General features: G+C 34.6%; 1 protein-coding gene across 1 annotated transcript; it reads right to left on the bottom strand.

The window, feature by feature from the left end:
- Positions 1-703: 703 nt before the first annotated feature.
- Positions 704-21,671, bottom strand: LOC145616695 (sterol 3-beta-glucosyltransferase UGT80A2-like). Its single transcript, XM_081671449.1, has 14 exons — positions 21,341-21,671; positions 17,585-17,766; positions 14,341-14,586; positions 12,986-13,097; positions 10,692-10,862; positions 9,892-9,955; positions 9,675-9,732; positions 9,414-9,591; positions 7,178-7,308; positions 2,623-2,725; positions 2,346-2,422; positions 2,181-2,228; positions 1,945-2,094; positions 704-1,102 (listed from the first exon to the last, which is right to left on the bottom strand). The coding sequence occupies exons 1-14, from the start codon at positions 21,459-21,461 to the stop codon at positions 935-937; spliced, it is 1,809 nt and encodes a 602-aa protein (XP_081527575.1). The 5' UTR covers positions 21,462-21,671; the 3' UTR covers positions 704-934.
- Between the last annotated feature and the right edge of the window lie 302 nt (positions 21,672-21,973).

Genomic DNA, 21,973 nt, shown 5'->3' with positions numbered 1-21,973 from the left:
ACATACACAGTACGAGAATGATGAAAGAGAATACAGGAGGTAGGAGCATATACAAATAATAATACGGAGTACTGATTTTTAAATACTTGCAACACTTGTATTTACATGAAAATTTAATAGAGTAGTGGAAAGTTGTTAAAAGTGACATTTTGATTAGCGAAAAAAGGTTTTATATTTAAATTGATTTTAAATACTCCATAATTTGTACTTTGTACTTTTCTAGGAGAGGGAAGCAATAATAAATAAATAAATAAATAAATAAATAGTGCGATTAGCGTTAAAAGAAAAGGAAAAACAATAAATAATTATTGTCCCATATCGATTAGGGATAATGTTGCAAAACTTAAAAGACCGTAAAAGACAAATGTTGCAACTATCTAATATGCTCCTTTCTGTTCATCGGTGTAAGATCTGTCAACGAAGTCGTGAACAAGACCGTATCATGACAAATTTTGCAATTTCTTAATACCAACATTCCTCTTAATGTCCTCTTTGGACGAACAGGAAATGACAATTGAGAACCTACGTGAGGGAAAAAACTTTTGTATTTCCAAATTTGCAACTTCCAAGTAAATCACATTTCCAGCTTCGGCACAAAGAAACAGCAAAAGGACCTGAATTAATGAACCGTACGTTTATATGCCCCAATCTAAAAGGGTGGAAACAAACAGGCTATGAAAACCATAAAAAAAATAAAAATAAAAAAATAACATTCTCTTATCTTACACAAATAAATAAAATTTGAACAAGGAGTAAAATAGTAAATAGAAATTTACAGTTTACAGAAAGCGTGAAAATTTAATAAGCTTATAAAAACAGCCACAGGCACTAACAACATCAACAACTTCACAGAACTTGCTCTCCTCTCTTCCCTCTGAGTAATGGTATTGATACATGGACAACTAAGTATACAAACAAAAAAGTCACCCGAGACTCAAGCACAACCAAAGCAGCGACTTATCGAGAATGCACTGGATGCCTCAGGAGCTGAATCAGGATCAGCCTTTTTACGAGGAAGCTGCTTGAAAAAGGCCTTCACTGCTCCTGTTACACCATCTTCGTTTTCCATTGCCTTTGCAAGCTCAACTGCCCTCTCTTTCACCTGCATCGTTTATTACATAACTATTATCATACCAAAGCACCAGAAACCTATTTGACCAAATGCCACATGTTGCAGAGCAAGATTGACACTTTTTAGAAGATTCCTACTATACGCAACCCTAAGGGCTATGTAAAAGTCATAAATTTATTTATTTAAATGGTATTAATTTTGGAGCTTGTGATCGACCGGTGATACTAATGCTTATTTGAAGCTCAATAATTTTATCTTTAGATTGGCATTTTCAATAGTTTTTACACGAAAACAATTGATTGTGAGGATGCATCAAACACTTTTGACTCGGTGCATATAAAGCTCACTAATTTTAACGGACCTTGAAGCTTTATATCAACCTATTTCTTATCAGTTTCCGAAGAAGTTCATCGTGTTGCATAAATACCAAATGTTCAAGAATGCTTCATACCAAGGAATACAAAACTACAATGAAAATATACAAATATCAGTTTTCACATTTACTATGTGAAAATCTACTTTAAAAAACTAAAGCAGCATTTGAACGTATGATACCAGGGGCGAAAAGAGACCCTTTAATGGCTTTAATGGCTCACCAGGCCAATCATTAGGTCCATAAAAAGTCTGGAATAGAGGACAACAACAAATTCCAAACAAACAGGAAAATGCTCATGAACCCTCTACAAGATGATGCAGCTCAATCATTTACATAACCTTCTCTTATTATAATATGGAGTATTGATTTAATTAATGAGTGAATACGCATGGGCAACCTAATAATCAAAAATGGCAAAATGCTGAAAAAGTTCATAACAGCTACCATCCTAATGCAACAAGGAAAAGGAAAAAAAGAAAACAATATTCCTGTATACCTTTGGATCCAGCATATACTTTATGGCATCAACCAACTTGTCAAGTGAGAACTCATCAATTGGAATGGGTGGAGGACCTACACCTCTAGCATGCACACGTTCACCCCAAAAAGGTTGGTCACCAAAAAATGGTATGATAGATGTAGGGCACTACATAAAGAAGAGCACATAATTAGGTATTAACGACAATCAAAAGGCATTATATTTATAGATGTAACGAAAGACAACCACATTACCGCAGCTTTGAGGCCTGCAGCTGTAGTCCCTGCACCACCATGATGCACCTAAAAGCAAATAACATAAATAAGAAAATTTATGGTTAATTTCAGGAAACCAAGTTTGTAGACTGGGATCTGATTATCACAAATACAGTAAAAGTTAAAAAGAATTTTGAGCCATACCACAGCTGCACAATGTGGAAACAGCCAATCATGTGGACAATTGTCTAGTAGGTATATAGATTCCTTAGCTTCAGCCACTGATATATAATTGACAAATTATATTAGTACTCGAATAACAGATTATAGAAAGTGGTAATAATGAAGACTACAAATTATTGAAAGTGGTTATTGACAAATTATATTAGTACTCGAACAACAGATTATAGAAAGTGGTAATAATGAAGACTACTCCAGCACAGGACTACAGGAAAAGAGAAATGATGAAGAAACAACTCACAGTCACCCAGACCACCCCAGCCTTTGTTGATGATGCCCCTTTGTCCAGTAATTTCTAGTGCTTCAACAATTATTTCAGTCATTTTATGTGGCTCTTGTACAGGCTGGCACAATATAAAAACAGTCAGCATCAAGTACCAATGCTTTGCGTGAAACAACATATCAAAACTGCCTCAAGCAGAAGAGGTTGATGGCAGCTGGTCAATCGCAATATTAAAATAAAAAACTCAAATATAGAAATAAATTAACCTTCAACACCTATTTGCTCTTATATTTCTCAGTGCTCATGGAATATAGACTAATAGAGTAACAGATATTATCTTGACACTGACATCCTCTCATACTACCCAGAGCCAATTGCCAATAGAAAACCATAAAAACAAACATCCTTAGTGACTTTATCAAAGTATTCAATCCCGCGTTCCCAATTCCAGTATAGATAAAATGGAAGGAAACAACAGAAGGAAAGAACACCCAAAAAAATCTTAATTAGGTTAAAGAAAAAGATCAAACCCACTGAAAAAAAGGCCTAAGTGATGGTTTATTCTAAAACAAATTGGTATAGATGCAGAAGATCGCTGAAGTAATGCGCTATCTCCTGGCTTATATTTTTCAAAATTCAGAGTATGAAATTATCAATTGAAAGTTTTGAAACTAAATCCCATGCACCTAACAAGTCTCCCCTCGCGTGAACCAATATATTGTCTCCAATGCACTACCAAGAAGCATAAAATTTAACAAGCCTTCAAAGGAGATCATCAGAAGCCCAAATTGGTTGACATATGGTGTCTTAAAGGGTGTAAAAACCAAAGCAATCTACCAGCTCTAGTATCTGTTGTTAGCAATAGAAATAAGAAGACACAATGACAATACCACTAAAAAGGCCCTTAGTGAGGTTCCCATTTATAACCAGCTGACGATAAGTGAAAATTTTTCGCTAGGAAAAGTGTTAAAATTTCATAGCTTGTATTTCCTAAGTGGGACAATCAATTGAGACTCGGTAAACATTTACCTTAGATAACAAAACACAAGATCAATTAATAACCTGAATTCAGTGAATCCCCTTTCATATCATTATTTTCAGGCATACTAAGATTAATAAATCTATCAGGCATACTAAGATTAATAAATCTATCAGGCATACTAAGATGAATAAATCTCTGGTCATATCTAGGCTCATCACCTCCCATCTGCCTAATTCAGATTTCCAACCCATTAAGTGTCCTACCTCATGTCCGGCACATCATTGCTTTAACATGATCATTCAAACTAAAAGGAGCTAAGATAGCTAAGCTGGTGGGGGCAACATAAGCCATATGATTCAGATACATGATGACACAAGTTTGAATTAATCTGTCAGCTCCCTTCCACTCCCAACATAAGCAACAGCTTTCTGCGATCATGTTCAGGCTCATTCTCTAAAGTCTAAACCATAATCTCACAACCACCATTAAGTGTCTCATTGACTGCCAGCCACATCATTGCTTTTAAGTTGATCATTTTAGCTTAGTGGAGCTAGATAGCTAATTAATGAGACGATAAAAGCAAGATAATTGAGATACAAGACTACACAAAAGGTACAATAAAGGATCCCTCCCCCCCCCCCCCCCCTCCCCTCACACACACACACACACACAAAGAAGACAACGAGAAAAAAATTCAAAAGGAGAAAAATAATAAATAAAATTTATATAGAACCAATAAGGTAATTAAAGAACATTTTCTCTCCAAAACATTAGAGCTCTTTTCCTAATAATGCATTTACCCCAAGCTGTTTAGATCCCATCGCCTTTAACCTATAAGTCAATAATACTCATCCAATTGCCAATTGATTTTAGCAGGTTTATTTTCATAGCTTCTTTAATATAACATGTAACCATTAGGTTTGGCCGACTATTATTCTAGGCTTTCAATCATGTGGCGAATGTCTAAATCTCTATAAGCTGTCTAGCCTCAGTGAGGATAGTGCACTTGCCCTTTTAACTTTACAAGGACACTCACATGTGGTAGGTGGAGTTAAGACCCACATATTTGTCATGTTTAGTGAAAAGCTGAAAGCAAACCGTGTTAGCTGATTTTGACTAGTTGATTGTACATACTGATTATATTAACTGATTGCATAAAATCATTTTGGCTCATGTCGTGTGATGTGACAAAGTGTTTGGTAAATAGCTGATTGCTTAAAATTGTACATTACTGGCTGTCATAGGCCTACTAGCTGATTGTATAAAAATGTTTCATAAATATCAGATTGCTCAAAATTGTTTGAATATGCAAAATGACCAATAAGGACCTTAAATAGGTAGTTGAGGTAGGGTGTTGGATGAAATAGGGGTTTAATTGTAATTTCACCTAAAATACTTGAATCAACTGATGAAAAAGCTCCTCTAAGGAGCTTATTGAAACATGAGCTTATTTGATGGAATATGCTCTTTGAATCAGCTCACCACCAAACACCCCAATCAGCTTTTTAAAGTGCCCAATGAACTAATATTGGTCAAATAAGCTAATTTTTCCCTAATAAGCTTGTTAGTGAATACCTCCATCATATGAATGTGCACGTGACTCATCCTACATTTGGTTTTGGTGAAGAGGAGAGAGAATAACCACATTTTGTATCAAGAGGTTACTCCTCCATGTGCCTATTGGTTTTGGGCTAATACCTCTCTTAGACTAGCCATTTATTTACCTATATGTAATAGATTGAGCTAAACCCTAAGTGGTCCATACCTACCACAGAAGAAGACAAGGATACAGACTCACTCAAGGGTGTGGCACTAACAACAGTACACTACCAAGAAATGAGAAGGAAAGACGGCTGGAGAAAAGACAAACTCAACAGCCAATTAGGGCATCTTTTTTCTTATGATGTGTATATAAGAAAGGGGAGGAAAAGAGAGAAGGCAAGCATGGTATTGAGTAAAATCCTTGGAGAGTTGTGAGCTAAACTCACTGTGGAGAGTGATAGGCAAAACCTATCGTTGCAAAAACCTTGTTTCTTGTGAATGAAAGGTGCCATCTTTCTCCTCTAAGTTTACTGTTCCATTGATTTGCTGTGTGTGAGACTGTTATTTGCTTGAAGCCATTACAATATACTGCTTTGTTGCTAGCCCACACGGCCACACCCATCATAAAAAGCAACTCAAACGTAATTCTCTCGTTTACTACCATCTTTTAGTTTTCCTACACTTAAACATCCCACTAAAACATCCCACTTCCCACCAAAAAGTGAAAAACAGGAAAAGGTTATAAAATTAACTGCAACTCCCAAGTCCTCAGCAACTTCAATTTGCTATATTGATCATACTTTTTTTTTTTAATTTTTTCAGCTTCTTCAGGCAACTTTTGACATACTTGGTACCTCTTTATTTGTGTTGAACCACATCCATCATGCCACTTGGTCCATTGTATCAATTAGAAGTTAATTTGATGGCTTCACTAAAAAGAAGCTAATGAATTCGCGTGACAAATAAACTCTAATTTTTATATTGCAGCATCATTCAATTCTAAAATCTAAACTAGCATTGACTTAAGAGTCTAACATCACAAATTTATCATTCCATAACATTTATTGTGAAACTATATTTTAGATATAAGCAACTGAAAGATTTACACAGTAGTCAGTAAGTGTCAAATCATCAGATACTTTACCTGTTTAATTGAAAAATCAGATCTTTGTGTACAGTTTTAATCTAATATCTTTTGACTACATCGGCTCTTCTCTAGCATACCTGAAGCAGAAAGCGTCCACAAAGGGATAACTGAGTTTAAACTAACACAATTTTAATATTCCATCAAGAACTTGGTCACATAACAAATTGAATATCTACAATGGTTTTTCTTATGAAGACAATAGTTGTAGTAGGTATAAAACTCTCAAAACACAACCAAAGGTGTGTTCACTTCTTCACCTCCATCCTCTCTCTTGAAACCCAAGTCTTAAATGTTCATTGTGATAGGGCTTCCATCATTTCTTACCAATGTTAATCCCCAATTTTTGTTGTTTATGTACTTTCTTAGATCTGCTGGCTACCATAATGTGTTTCTAAATAATTTCTCTCCATTAGTGAGGATTCTTTACTCTCATCTCTTGATGGGAGTTAGCCTTGTTCTTATTACAGTTATAAGTCTATAATTATAGTTGATTAAGTTTCTTGATAGGTTTCTTCATAAATCTATAACAGGCATTAGTTCTCCCACTATTCTAATTACATAAATCTCTATCGATGGAAGACTATACCTGATATGGATGATTGAATATCATGAAAATTTGTTGAGTTTAGAAATTTTATTCAAAGTTTAAGGACACCCTCCTTTTTAGTACCCACTTAGCTTTATTCTATTTTTAGCATACATATTTCACCATCTTACTCCTTATCCACTACCGCTCTCCTATGTAAAGTGTCAATCTGTTTCCCTAGTTTTAGTTGGTTCTGAGATTGTTATACCCCTTGCACACACGCACACGCACACGCACACGCACATGCGCGCGCGCACACACACACACACACAACAAAAAAAATTTGTAAACAGAATAGTAAGTGAGATGCACTTACAAGGCTGCCAAATCCAACATAAATAGGTTTTGATCCAGCATTAAGCCAATCTACGAGAGCCTGAGGAGGTTCGTAATTTGATGCAAGATCAAGAAAACAAAAGCCAACTACATCAACCTTGGGTCCCCAATCTGCAAGCACAAAACATGAATAAAGACAATGTACAACATCAAAACAAATGAGAAAGCAAAACAAAAATCTTCAGATACTAGAAGAATCAATTTGCCAATCACCACTAATGCATTACCGAACTAAGAAAGAGATTAAAAAGCAAAAAGCCAATGTGAAATGAATTTGGCTGACCACCAATATTAAAATACGGCAACATGACAGAAAGAAAGTAATACTCCTCAAAATTTATTATAATTCATGCTCTATCGTCATACTACTTCTAAGTTTAAACAATACTAATTCGTAACAGTCAAATAGAGTTGTCAGGCAATATTGCTTTCCTAGACTTATCATATGGTCTTCAACAGCCAAACCCAAATCACTTTACAAAAGTAGGCTATCAATACTGCATTAGTTAAGGCCATGGCATCCAAGATATATAATCCTAGCAACATTGACCCATATTTGGTCATTGAATTTGAATTACCGGGATTGTACCTAAAACAAGCTAATCCAATATTACCTGCCTAGACTAATGCCTAGCATTTGACAACATAACCAATTATGACCTGAACCAAGATAAGTTGAATCTATCTTGCGCAACCTCAATCCCAAAAGTTTATTTCTTTTGTTTTCAAACATCTAAAATTCTAAATTGTGGTACCCATGTGCACCTGTAAAGGATCCAACCAGAAACAAAAGTGTTTAGTCACCTGAATATGACCACAACCAACCCCAGTCCGATACCTGTTGAACAAGTCTAAGAAAGCAGCGACAGATGATACTTCCCATAGTTCCTGAATTTATTATGCCACTAAAAATAAGCTCCTATATTCACCAACCATGGAGCCATATTCAGACGGTGGTACACTGGTACATGATTGTCATAATACTACTAGAAGCTCAACAGTAAGCTCATTTGAACGCTGATTAAGATGTCAAGGAAAAAACAAGGGAAAAGGGCACCAAAATATTAAGTCTCATATACCAGGTCATAGCTACAGACTTCAATGGATGACATAATCCCTCCATCCCAATTTACCTGTCACACCAAGCTTTGCACAAAGTTGTATGTGACAAGTTGGCTTATCTATTACACTTTAATAGAAAAGTTGCTACGGCGGAAAATAGTGGAGGATTTTTTTATACTACCTCCATTTCTTATTATTTGTAACTTCGAAGGGTTGCACGGACTCCTAGGCAAAAAATTGTTTGTGAGCGTTAAATGGAGAGAGAAAGATAGAGATGCATGTGCAGAGGCGAGAAATGACAACTTAAAAAAGAAAAAAAAATATATGGCAAATAATATGAAACATCCATTTTTGGCAAGTGTAGCAAATAATATGAAACGGACTAGTAGTATTGAAAGAGATAGTATTCGGGATCCTAACTTGTATTAGTGGGTTCATGCCATATAAAAAGATGAAATAATTAAATTGGCAAATGAAAAAGGAACTGTGATACTTAAATTGGGGTGGAGGGAGCACACAGCAACAAGAATAAAATCAGAATTTCTAATCCTCAAAAATTTGATTGGCTACACAGATTTAGATGTCATCCACTCATCCTTACGAGGCTATCATGTGAGTTCTTCTTCTCAACTTAACTCTAGGCCCAATCCAATGCAATATTGTCCTGGAGAGTGGAGAAGGGAAAAAAAATTTCTGTCCTTTTTAGCATCTTCCTTCTAAGTCATCTTTGTCTTCTGTAGCTTTTTTGCATATACTTAAACTCTCCATATTACAAAAAGGTATCTTTAGGAAATTAAAGACACTGAAGTATCTCTATGAAACTGGATATTACAAAGACAAATGAAGCTATCAAAAACGGTATACTAAGTTAGAGAGACAAAACTCCCTAAATGAATGGTAACAAATGAAGCAATGCAAAAGATTAAATAGAGGTAAGAGTATCCTCTACAAATTCAACACATTAAATTTGCACCCAAGCACTAAAAATTATAATATAACATATATACTAAATTGCAAGGGGAGAAAGTTAAAAAGATTAAAAGAGCACCCAATCAACATAAAGTAAAATTTTGATGGACTTTTAAAGACTTAATGGATCAAATAGCATAGATAGTATCGAAGTTCTTAGCTACAAAAAGTCAAAGCAGTATCACCTTTAGGTTTAGGAACAAGATGAGGGCTCCAAATATATCCATGTGGAATATCAGATTCTGAACCTTGTGAACCACTCAAATATGTTACAGGGCGCAACTTCAGTTTCTTCTTTCTGACGTCATTTATCATGTCTCTAATTCCCAGCCAGATCATAGAGTCAACAATTTGATAAGAAAGCTGCAAAAATAGGACAAGATTAAGTGCTATGCAGTAAAAACTATTATATATATACAAGGATTGACTGCAAAGGTTGCACGTACTCTATATCCGGCAGGTTGCTTGACACGTGACAAAGGATGTGGAAATTCACTAGTCGGCCTAGTATTTTCCCAAAAAGAAAAAGATAATTGATTATAAGCATACATTAAGTAAATTTTGATAAGAGCAAAAAAACGAAGACATGCATGAAAAAAAGTTCAAAGAATTAGAAAGGTAAAACTGTATTTATTAAGGTTTAATCACCCAAGAAAGACTTACGTCCAGGGCATGGTGAAAAATATGTGAATTGGTATTTTTAGTGCCTCAGCCACATGCGTATGCCCTGCAAATTACATGATCTCATTAGCTTGAAACATAGGTCCAAAGGATGCACAATTACATAAACTAGTAAGTCCATACTTACTCATAATGCTGAGTAAACAGTTCTTAAGAATAGACAATCATACACTATCACAATCCTATTCAAGTTCCCAATGCAAATTTAAAAATAAATAAGTATTATATTTCTTAAGTCAAGTAACTCATCTGAGTCTAGCATTGATTTCCAAATAAATCTTCATCTTACTCAAAAAATTGTGTATTGCATGACGGGTTCACTAGAAACAACTGTTTATTAAAGAAATATAACCAAAAATGTATGAGCTCTTCTGACCTTGCAGCTATCTAACATCCAGACTCTAAGATTTCACCAATGACTCACGTTGCTCCTGCTATGATAACTGTAAGACTAAAAGTATACCCCATGTAAAGAACATTCATATCTGGCTTAACGAGCTCAAGTTCTTTTTATTCTAGTCCGTCGAAGGAAAATAGTTCAACTTAAAGCCTTCTGGTCTATAATTACATTTATATCCCAGTATAGACATCCTCAAAAAGTAACACGCATGTCTCCCCTCAAATCTAGACACTCTGGAATTTCTCAATCTGAAACCTTTTTTTGGTGCTAAATGTAACAAATTTCAGGGTGCTAAAATCAAGACTTGTAAATCCAAACAGGAAAAATATAAAGGAAATCACCCAAATAAAGAAAGAGCTAAACAAAGATAAAGTTGTCAGACCATAAGCTGGGGGATTAGCTATGATAGCATCCGCTTTGAAAGGAACATTGGAATCCATGTCAGGATCTTTACAAGCTGGAAGTAACGAGAATATAATTTCTTTCATCTGATTGCGTTGAATAGGTATCTCTGAAGGTCCAGAAGGCAAAAAGCCTTTATTTTTAACCATATCTGCACAAACAAATCAGCTAATTATAAGAACAATAATATTACATAAAAATCAAAACAAGAGCCAATATAGAAAAACAAAGCTAAATAATTGCTTGTACACACATGTATTATACCATCCAAAATCTCCAACAGAAAGGGAACTTGATGCAATCTGTTTAGTAGCCAGCTTAATCAACCCCAACCCCTTCCAAAAATAAATACGGAGTATTAAATTATTGACACATAATTCCACCCCCCACCCCCACAAAAAAAAAAAAAAGAATCAAGAAGGTGTAGAACCCCCCCCCCCCCTAACGCCATACAAAACCAATCTTAAGCTTTTGGTCGAATTGGTCCTTTAACCAACCAAAGCCTTAAGATGATGGTTGAAGCACAGGATTCGTTTATATACAATATCACAACCAACCAAACAAGGGAGAGTGAGATTTGACATGACAAGTGAACAGGTTGCAAAGTGATACTCTAACCGAAGAACACGAATTGGCTCAAAGTTACTTGCGAAAAAAATTTATATATAATAATAAATTAACTAAGTTTGACTATTGTTAAGCCCATTTTAGTAAATGAGCTAGAAAATGAACATACATGAGTAATATGTTCGTTCCTATTATGTGCATAAACAACTCGAGCAACAAGATTGTTTGAAAGTTGTTCAGAATTTCAACAACAATTATTTGGAGGTTGTTAAATAAATTGCAAGTCATTTCTTCAATTATGTTTGAGGATAGCTTGTCCATTCAGAAAGCACTCCTTGTTGGTGCAGTTAACAATCTTAACATTTTTTTCTTATCAAAAAAGTTATTTACATATAATTGCAAGTCCATTTTTTATTTTCACTAGCAAATTAGTCATTTCATTTTAATATGTATACAAGATGTTAAGCAGCGATAGACATTACAAGGAGATTGTTGAAGCACAAATGCAAATTCAAACTGACAATGATTAGCAAAGATACACAAAACTTAGCCAAGGATACACAAAATTCCTAAAAGAACCAAACAAGAACCTTTTTTAACTTTACTGAAAGCCTTAACTTAACAAAATTAGTTTGAAGTTTGAACACAAACACGGTTAATCTCGTCTAGGCTCTTTCAAACTTATAATTCACACCCTTGCAAGTGAAATAGATGAAGCAAGAAATGAAGATTGAAGCAAGTGATACCATCAGCACACCAAACAAAATGTTTCTATAAGGCAATTTCAAATGGGATCATAATAGAAATATCTAGCCTGCAAACACTTTCTATTCCTAAAAAGACAGGTTAGGTACACACATCATTCCCATAAGCCGTTCATACTTAAGGGGAAACCTTGCTCCTGGAGTAAAAACGGGGCAACATATACTAGGATTAGAGTAACCCATTAAGTCTGATTGGAATTGCATCAGAGGGTAAAAATCCAAATAGGCCATCACACAGGACCATAAGGGGAAACAATTACCTTAAAATCTTAAATAACATCACATAAGGCCACAGGGGAAAAGTAGCAACCCTAAATACCCATCAAGCAATTTCCTCTCTCTTCAGTATCATGATACCATCACCATCATTCTCACACTACCACCACCAAGAGAGGCACCACTACAGCACTACCCCACGTCCCCACATCACCACCACTGGTGTTTCTATGAAGCCCAACATGTCATGACAAATGTCACACCGCATCCTTCACATGATAAAACAAGCCCTTCACCAGCTGCTGCCGGAAAAGATCTCGGACTAACTTGCAGTAGATAAACTCTTGATGGAGTTTGTGACAGAACTTTGCCCCCTTCTGCAGACAATGCATCGTTCACAACTCCCTTTTTCTCTACTGCCAGCAAGGCTCCAGTGGCTATTCACTCATATTGAGGATAGGGGAGAAGAGTGAGCGGGAAGAGTGAAAGAGAATGTCAAGAGGGATACAAATGACAATGATAATGATATCAAACTAGTGGAAATGGAAAATCTCTTCCCTAGAATAAATTTTTTGAAATTATTCCACTTTGAGCAACCATATTGAAGGATCAACATATAACATATATGCACTACAGTAGAAATCATGCAATTAGAAATGTCACAGGAGGGGGAAGGGGGGAAATATAGTATAGAGCAAAGGAAGAAGAGCCATAATTAGGTACATACACCCGGCAAGAACCTTTGGGTCACCACCTAAAGGAAAGAACTCCAGTCCAGATGTCAAAACGAAGTCCTTAAAATTAGCATGAGTGGCCAGTCTAACCCGATGGCCATAATCCTGCAAAGAGAAGCTTAACTAAGTCATATAGAACAGAGATTCTTCTTTATCATCTAATAGCCAGAAAATACAACCAACATACACTCTTTCATGATAAGAGAAATTTATCAGACATATAGAAAAGAAAACAAACAGCTATAGGACAGCAAGTAAGCTGCATAATTCTAAAAAAAGAGGGTAACACATAAGACATGTATAGTGACATCAGGATGACTTTATATAGAACATGATATAGCCATCACCTAATGATCCTCACACAGATGGGTGACTTGTGGGAAATTAAATAACTCTAATAAATATGGAATGAGTTAGACCATCTTCTGTAAAAATAATATAATTAAATTCTAATAAAACTAATTATGAATAGCACCCTTGTTAGGAAACTAGCTATTAAGAGTATCGACTAATAGCTAATAGGGGATTTACATCATCCGTTCATTAATAATCACAACAATTGGACTTCTGCACTATTTAAATACTAGTTTTACCCACATTATTATACTTCCTCTGTTAAATATTAACTGCAACAAAAGGGGGATCATATGTGAGATATAAAATATTCCTTTGTTGCAAATTGATTAATATTTAATAGAGGAAGTACTAAATTAAATAAAATGTTACTCCTTTGATCCCACATCAAAATAATCTGTACACTTTCCCTTTCTTTTGTCCTAAATTAATTTTTACACTTCTATTTCAGAGGCCTTGTTATTAGCTTAATACATCTCTTTCCAATACCAAAAACTTATAATTTTACACCCTCTCACATTTTATCATTTTTTAAAAAAATAAATAAATAAAAATAAAATAAAATAACCAATATCCTCAATCACACCTAAATTTACAATTAAGTAATACTTCCTTCTCTCCAGTTTACTTTACCATCAAGAGCTCCACGCTTGTCAATGCACAATTTAAATTGTTATCTTTAGTTGCGTTATGAGAAAAATTATATAAATTAGATATTAATAAAGTAAAAATTGAGACAAATCCAACAAGATCCCACATGACTATTTCATAATATATGACGTAAGAAAAGAGAGTATGAACAGTGCAAAATCCTTTAAATAAAACGGAGTGGAGGAAGTATATACTACGGAGTATCTCTTTTCACAATTTAATTGAATACCAAATAATTAACAAAGAAATATTCTGACACCTCATCCGTATAGCTACATAGAGAACTCATAGTAAGAGCACACCAACAACAAACATAGAACAGAGGAATGGATGTAATTCTGACCTGCAACTTCTTACCAATCGCAATGAAAGGCTGCACATCTCCTCGGGTACCAACTATTAGCATAACTATTTGAAGAGGTGGAATGTACTGAAGGTCTGTCACATCAGGAGATTCTTCTTCATCAGCACATTCAGTATACAGATCAGTTGGTCCACCACCAAAAGTGTGAGAATCAACATCTCCAGTAACTTCAAACTCCACAGTCCCATCATCTTTTACCGTAGCAATCCTGTTCAACAATTGAAGCTGCAAAACTTTCAAGGTTACAATACAAGCCCCAGAATCAAAACCAATCGGCAAGAAGTATAAAAAATTTAACTTCAAACTCCTGATAAAAGAATGCCCTTACAGACGAACAACTATGAAAGCTCAATCAAAATAACAGTAGAACCAGGGATCAAGTACAAGAGAAACAAAACTTAAAAATTAATGTCATTTTAGGTTAATGAATGTACGTTTAGGCTTTTGTAGTAGTTGCATTGATATTCTAAAATCTACAGCAACCAATGTCATTCCATTAGCATTAAAAGTGCCCAATGATCTTGCGCAAGTGATCTGGCATTCTAAAGCAACAAGAGTGGAGAACTATAAATTATTGGCAAAGATACCCCTACCCACCATCCCATAAATAGGAGCTCAATTGGCAAGTGATGTGACATGAAGGAATCTGAAAAAATTCGGATACTCATTTGAGTGAAAAATCTAGCACATAGCAAAATAGAGGCAGAAAATTTATGAATTTCCACACTAACCAGTCTGTGATCTTTTCCATTGCTTTCAATTGAATAATTCCAAAATCTAGAAGGGTTCGTTAAGGAAAACTCCTCAAAACCTCATTACATTACTTTTTTTATAGCTAACTATTAAGTGTACAATCCAGCATAATTAAAAACTGCATATGCATGCCCCTTCCTCCTTTAGTAGAAAACATAGCTTTCGTTTACAATGACGCAATGTCAAAGTTTCTTGAAATCATGAAAATAAATTTCAAGATATTCATCTAAAATTCAAAACTCTAATAAGTTTTACTTGATATAATCAGAATATCAGTAAGGGGTTCCATGAATCAGATCACCAACCCCAATTAATAGATCCCATCACATTTCACAAAACTCATCTAAAAGCCAAAAGTTCTCATGACTCTTTTGCTCGAGCAACTACATCTCAAGTGCAATCTATACTAAATTACTAAGATATTAAAAGGCGTTCCTAAAAACGTCTATACACCACGTAGACCCCTTTATTTCGCTACATCACTTACTCAACTCCTTATTATGCCACATCATCCACTCAACTCAACAATATGCCACGTCATCCACACAACCAACAATACTCCATGTCGTCTCAAATATATTGAAAAAAATATATGGATGAAAAGGTTCAATCACTTGACCTCTTACAAGAAAGGTTATTGTTTAACCATCTAGGCTAACTGTCAATTAAGCTTTAACCTTGCATAATAAATAATATTATACTACAAAGTATTGAAGACACAAACTGCATACAAACTATTCAATGCTCTTTAAAATTAGCAGTTGCACAACTATAAAAGTAGTAACCCGGGGTAACGCCGCTACTCACTATTTACATATTAGAAAGAGGAACATCGGGCAAGAGAAGTAAAAGCTTATCTTTTCTAGTTGGATTATATTGGTCTTGAAGAGTCCGGATTTGTGACTTTAGCTGCATTTGTTAATTCTCCTTTCTCCCACTGCTTCATTACTATTTACAGTGTTTTTCTTAATCAACTAGGCTTGCTAGTTTCCCAAGACCTCAACAATATAAGTCCAAATTTACACATTTTTTAAATGCTTTAAGAACATAATGACGAGCTCATACTCATTATTGAGTACCTGCTTGTCCAATATGTGTCTGCAAGGCAAGTTGAGGAATCTAAACAAACAAGTTGCTAGCAAATCTGGTTACAATTGGCTAAAGGTGGCTACTCAGAAGGTTCTTGGGATTTCACTATTTTGGAATAGCTACAATGACCTAATAACTGAAGACTCACTCCTTTTTGCAAATAGTAAACAGTTCACTGTGTGAAAAGTACTAAAGAAGACCTTATTACACAATTCAACATTTGTTATTTTAATATCATTATACTCACTCTGTATTTGTAGCTGTAAAGACCGTGTTATTGTTAACTTAACTAGCGTTAGCATGCATTAATTTTGAAGTGGGCTGCTAGAAGCCTAGAATAATAAAGGCTTCCAAAATTCAAGAGATAAGTAATATATGCTGCCAGTGAGACCTCTGTCTACCTAAACTAGATGAGCCACGAACAGACAATGAAGCATTGTGGTCAGTTCGTCGTTTTGCTGAGGAATTTGAAAGACCAATTCATGCAAATGATGTCTACGAATGGGTCAGCTAAGGAATTAAAGTGGCTTAGTACTTAGTACTTTTAAGCTGCAGATTTTTCTTTTCCTTTGGCTTGTATATGTTTAGAATTAGTTTTTGACTCTCGGGTATGGCTGTGGATTACTAGAGGTCAGGGTGGTGTTTTCCTGAGGGAGACTTCGGGCTCATCATCAGTCAAGTCTCAAGTGTCTTCTTTCTTAAAAGGACTGCCCAACTTTGTGTAGGATTTTTCTACATTAAAAAGGGGTTGTTCACTTGCAAAAGATAATCCTGGTTTTCTAATGCTTAATTTATTATAGCCATATTACAAAGAACATTGATCCAATTTCAGCTAATCTCACATCCATGACTGCATGACAGATGACTTAATAGATCATTTGGCCTTGTGAGAAAAGAAAAAAAAAAAAATTAAATAAATAAAAATTGGGGAAACCTCGCAACATCACTTCAAAGATTAGCATCTGAATCACCAACCTCAAAAATAGACGTTCTACACGAAAAAGATAAGCATAAAAATAGCAGTATTCACAGATTCACAACAACAGACTAAACAAATTATTACACAAAACTATAAACACAGTACACATGGCAAGTCCAGACCATCCTTCAGGGATGCACTTTGTCCTTGTTTGTATTGAAAAGAAGAAAGTTTTATCAAAACCAATGAGCTTTAAAATTGCAACTATAAGGAACCAATCCACTTTAAAAAACCTATCTCATTTATATTTACATCTCATTACCAAATCTACTAGATCTACCACTACATACAAGCCTGAAGCAACTAGTCACCTGACTTCCCAGTGAAATGGTTATGAACAATTAGCATAAAGATACAAACAAATACCAAATTGCAAGAAGGATCACAGATTGAATATTATACCTTTTGCTGGACGGGAATGTTGTTATCAAAAATTTGTGCCGCTTCTGAAGCGAGTATATTTCTAGGGTGTTGCCTCTCAGTTTTTGACCTTTCCAACTTAGGAGGGAGCACATCAGGCTCTAGTTTACCACATTGTGTCTTTTCTGCCGGTAAAGTGTTCACTCTAGAAAAACTCCTGCCAGCTAACCAAACCAGCAAAAATACAATCATCAGAATAAGCTCACACAAGAAAGATAGTGTAATGTAAATCAGAAATGGTAGTAGTAACAAATCTTTCAAATATGAAAACAATGCAACAGATAACTAATCATATCTATTATCTTCTTTGTTTCTTGTCCTTGTGACAGGTCTGAGTGCTTTGACACCAAATCCGTGTGGTGTGCACTAAATTGTTTGGGGACAAGAGCGCAAGCCGCACAAGCAGAGTTTGATGGCACTCTTGCTTATTGGCGACAAGAGTGGAGTTGAAGTTGTTCAGTGTGACGATGCATATATATATATATATATATATATATATAGGGGGAGGCTCTCGTGAGAATTTTTCTTATGTGATAATTTTTCTTATGTGAGAACACTCTTTATGTTCTAAATTTTTACTCGTATGTTCTAAATTTTAAATCTGATGTTCTAAACTTTTCCCTAGGTGTTCTAAATTAAATCAAATGTTCTAATTTAGTACTCACATGTTCTAAACCATAAATTAGTGAAGTTTGATATTATAAATTTTAAATAACTTGTTCCAAAATTTTAACTTATATGTTCTAAATTTTAAAATGTGTGTTCTAAGATTTTTAATTATATGTTCCAGATTTTAAAGCGTATGTTCTATTTTTTTACTCGTATGTTCTAAATTTTTTACTCACACTTTCTATATTCTATATTTGTTTGTTCTAAATTTTTAATCATATGTTCATAATCTTAAATCAGATGTTCTAAATTTTACTTATATGTTTAAAATTTCATAAAGCAGATTTTATAAATTTTTAATCACTTGTTCTAATTCTTAAATCAAATGTTCTAAACATATTACTCACATAGATGTTCTAAATTATTACTCAAATGTTCTAAATTTTAATTTCAGACACATGTTCTAAACTTTTACTCGTATGTTTATATATATATCTAGGGAAAAGCCTAGACAAAAACACAAGTATTCACCGGTATCAAACCCTTGTAAAGTACTTCCATCCAAATCATTCTCGATAAAAAAAAAAAAAATTAAACCCTAAAGGCCTTAACCTAGACTTAAGCACCTTATTTTCTCAATTGTACCATAAACCCTTGATTTATCCTCTATAGGTACTATCCTTTTAAAATAATTGAGAATCTTGGCAAGTCTAATGTTGTAATAAAAATACTATTACTTCCCCCTAATACTCGTATATATTAATGTGCTGCCCAATCATACCTTTTTCAAAAAGGTAAAACCTTGATTTAAATATTAAAAAAAATAGGTGAAATCCTTATAATGAAGATACTAATAGGTTATATACACATATTTTGGTCTTAAATTTTCTCTTGCTCCTCCAATTGTCTTAATGACAGGTTTTACAAATAATTCTTCATGACAATAAATATCCCATCCCAAATTACTAAAGACACAAGATATTATTTTCCTACTAGTTTCCAATCTCTATATTTAAACACACACAGGACCCCATAAAGTTTTACACTTTTGACATTAGTTATATATTCAGCGCAAAGAAAAATGTAAAGATTGGACGATGGTTTTTGTTTAGTGGCTATAAAGTGGAGTGTTTTTAGAAGTTGTTTTTGAAGTGAGCACTTTAGAGATCACATTGACAGAGTAGAATATTTAATATAGTGCATTAGTGTTTTAGAATTTTATGGTGTACAGCATTTTTTAAACATCCACATGGCGGCCTTGTAGTCTTGACACAGTTTATAAGATGACTTGTCCTTGTACTTTCTTTATACGAGCAAAGGGCTAATTAGTGTCAAATGTCAACTCCTTCAACAATTACAATCTTTCCTTGATGACCATCAAGAAGGTATTTGATGGCTCACTGGTATAAGATGTCTTTTTTAACGTTGTGCCACTTTGATGGTATAAATTCCAATTCTTTATACGATTAATTAGTGTCAACTCCTTCAGAAATTACAATCTTTCTTTAACGACCATCAAGATGGTATTAGATGCTCATTGAGTCATTGGTAAAAAAATTCTTTTTTCACGGTGTGCCACTTTGATAGTAAATTCCAAAATCTTTCATCGTTAATCTTCAGTCACCTCTTAAGATTGTAATAAGCATAAGTGGTTATATGCAAAAGAAGACTGAGAGTGCGAGCTATGTTTAATTTGCAAAACTAAATCAATGAAATTTAATTACAAAGTTAGTACTCCGTAACAAACATTCAGTTAGTAAAAAATATTTATCATAAAAAAGTTGGTGCCATGTGAATTTTAATTAATAAAAAATGCCCAGCGGATATAAAAATTATAAAGTTGGAAACACCCCGTAGAATAATACAGAATAATGTAATAACACCCCGTCAAAAAATTAAAAAGAGTTTAAGATGTCTTCAAAATTATCTTGATCTAGAGCTTACCCTATAAATCAAGAACTCTACAAGACTAAGTAGGTTCATTCACCTTCTTAATGTGTAGCACTTACGACCCATTTGGTAGGTAGCCAAACGTGATGGTAATGGGAATGAATTTGTAGGTAAAATGTACAGGAAAATCACGATTCATTCCCATGGAAATGCAGTAGTTCACCCCAAATGGACCATTTTTTTAGAAATTTTCATTCCCGCCTAATTGGCTAATACCTCCTCCCAAGTGGTAATGAAAAACCTGAACAAAACACATGTTTGAGGATGAAATTGCATTATGACAGGGATTTGTTAAACTCCTTCCTAAGTTATCTTTAAAATTCATTTCCATTACCAAAATACCACCATTTATCACCAGCAACCAAATGGCCCTTTAATGTTGATTGGGGTTGCAAAATTGACCAAGGTCAGTGGAGGTGGATTATCTTAAAGTCAAGATTGTAAGTGAGGTAGTCATGGATACTTCATGTATAAAGCTAGGGTAAAAAATTTGATTCTCTAAAGAGGTGGCTTCATAAATTCCACATTCCAACCTTAATTGAGTTTGATAGCTACAATAAGTTAGCAGAAGAAAGATGGTTTTTATTATCACATGATTTGGGGTGATTAAGCCTGCTAGTACACTATACACCCGTTCGGTACAAGTTTCTGTGTAATCCTTAAGTTCTATATCATGCACACTAAACACACTCGAAAAAATCGATCACATTGTCACCATGGAAAGATAATGACAAATTTCTCAATTGCGAATAAAGTCAAAAACAAGCCTAATCTTAGACTTTGAACAAACCAATAATTCATGTAAACTTTGTTTTTTTTTTTTTTTTTTAAACTTTCTCTTCAAACACATTAAATTAACACAAATCATAAATGTTATGAAGTCAAACCGAAGAAACAAATCATCAAATTGCAATCTAAAATTATATCATGAGGTATCAACATTACCTGGCCACGTTTTGTTGCTTAAAAACAAATTGAACATTATTAAACAATATGCCAAAAAATTAACAACTCACAACTATCAAGTAAAAACAAAACAAAAATCATCAAAATCAAAACAAAACAATGAAACCTAATTGCAATTGTTCATAAACTTAATGTTACCGATACAATTTCTAATCAATTAAACAACAAATTAAGCAGAAAATGAAGTTAAAATTAGAAAGTTGAATCAATTACCAGAAGAATCGCCATTGTTGCTACTATTACTTCCAGAATGTTCGAAACTACTTCCTCCAGTAATATCAACCTTAACTTCATCTTGATTCATCGCCGTCTTCTTCGGCGAATCAGCCGCCATCGGCGCCGTTAAACCACCGGCGAAGTTAAAGTTTCCGATCGTTTTCTCTCTCCTACTTCTAGAATGTTCTTCGGAAGATATTTGGAGGTTAAGCTGAAAACTCCATTGTTGAATTGAGGAGAGAGAGAGAGAAGAAGAAGAGGAGGAGCGCGTTTTGAAGTTGAAGGGATGTAAGTGTGTAATGCGAGGGAGAGATTCTGGAGAGAATCTATGAGGGTAAAATGGGAAATTTGTAATAAGTGGGGAATGATCGAGTGTGGAAAGTTTTTCGTGGAGTTGAGGGTGAAGTTGATTGGTTGGTTAAGAGGAACGGTGTACACGTGGCTGATGTGGGGGACTGAGTCACTTGGGTAGTTGGGTTTGTGACAGACTGACAGTGGAGTGGTACTTAAGGATTTTTAGGTGGTGGTCTTGGTACATTGACTACGGTGTACACGTATCACTTGTCCGAAACAATAGGGTGAGGTTTTGAATGAACACAAAATTGATTTGGCATTGGTGGTGACACCTTC

Source organism: Chenopodium album, chromosome 3, assembly GCF_948465745.1.
Source record: "Chenopodium album chromosome 3, dcCheAlbu1.1, whole genome shotgun sequence".
NCBI classification, from domain to species: domain Eukaryota; kingdom Viridiplantae; phylum Streptophyta; class Magnoliopsida; order Caryophyllales; family Amaranthaceae; genus Chenopodium; species Chenopodium album.
Note: the sequence above shows the minus strand (reverse complement) of the source record. Positions and strands in the feature narration are given on the sequence as shown.

Bases quoted from the DNA above. Each gene is read 5' to 3' on its own strand.
- LOC145616695 (XM_081671449.1), bottom strand. From the start codon at position 21,461: ATGGCGGCTGATTCGCCGAAGAAGACGGCGATGAATCAAGATGAAGTT. The intron at 17,767-21,340 runs GTAATTGATTCA...TGGTTTGGTTAG, and splicing joins CAACAATGGCGATTCTTCTG to CTGGCAGGAGTTTTTCTAGA. The intron at 9,956-10,691 runs GTCTGACAACTT...TGTAATTTGCAG, and splicing joins AGCTAATCCCCCAGCTTATG to GGCATACGCATGTGGCTGAG.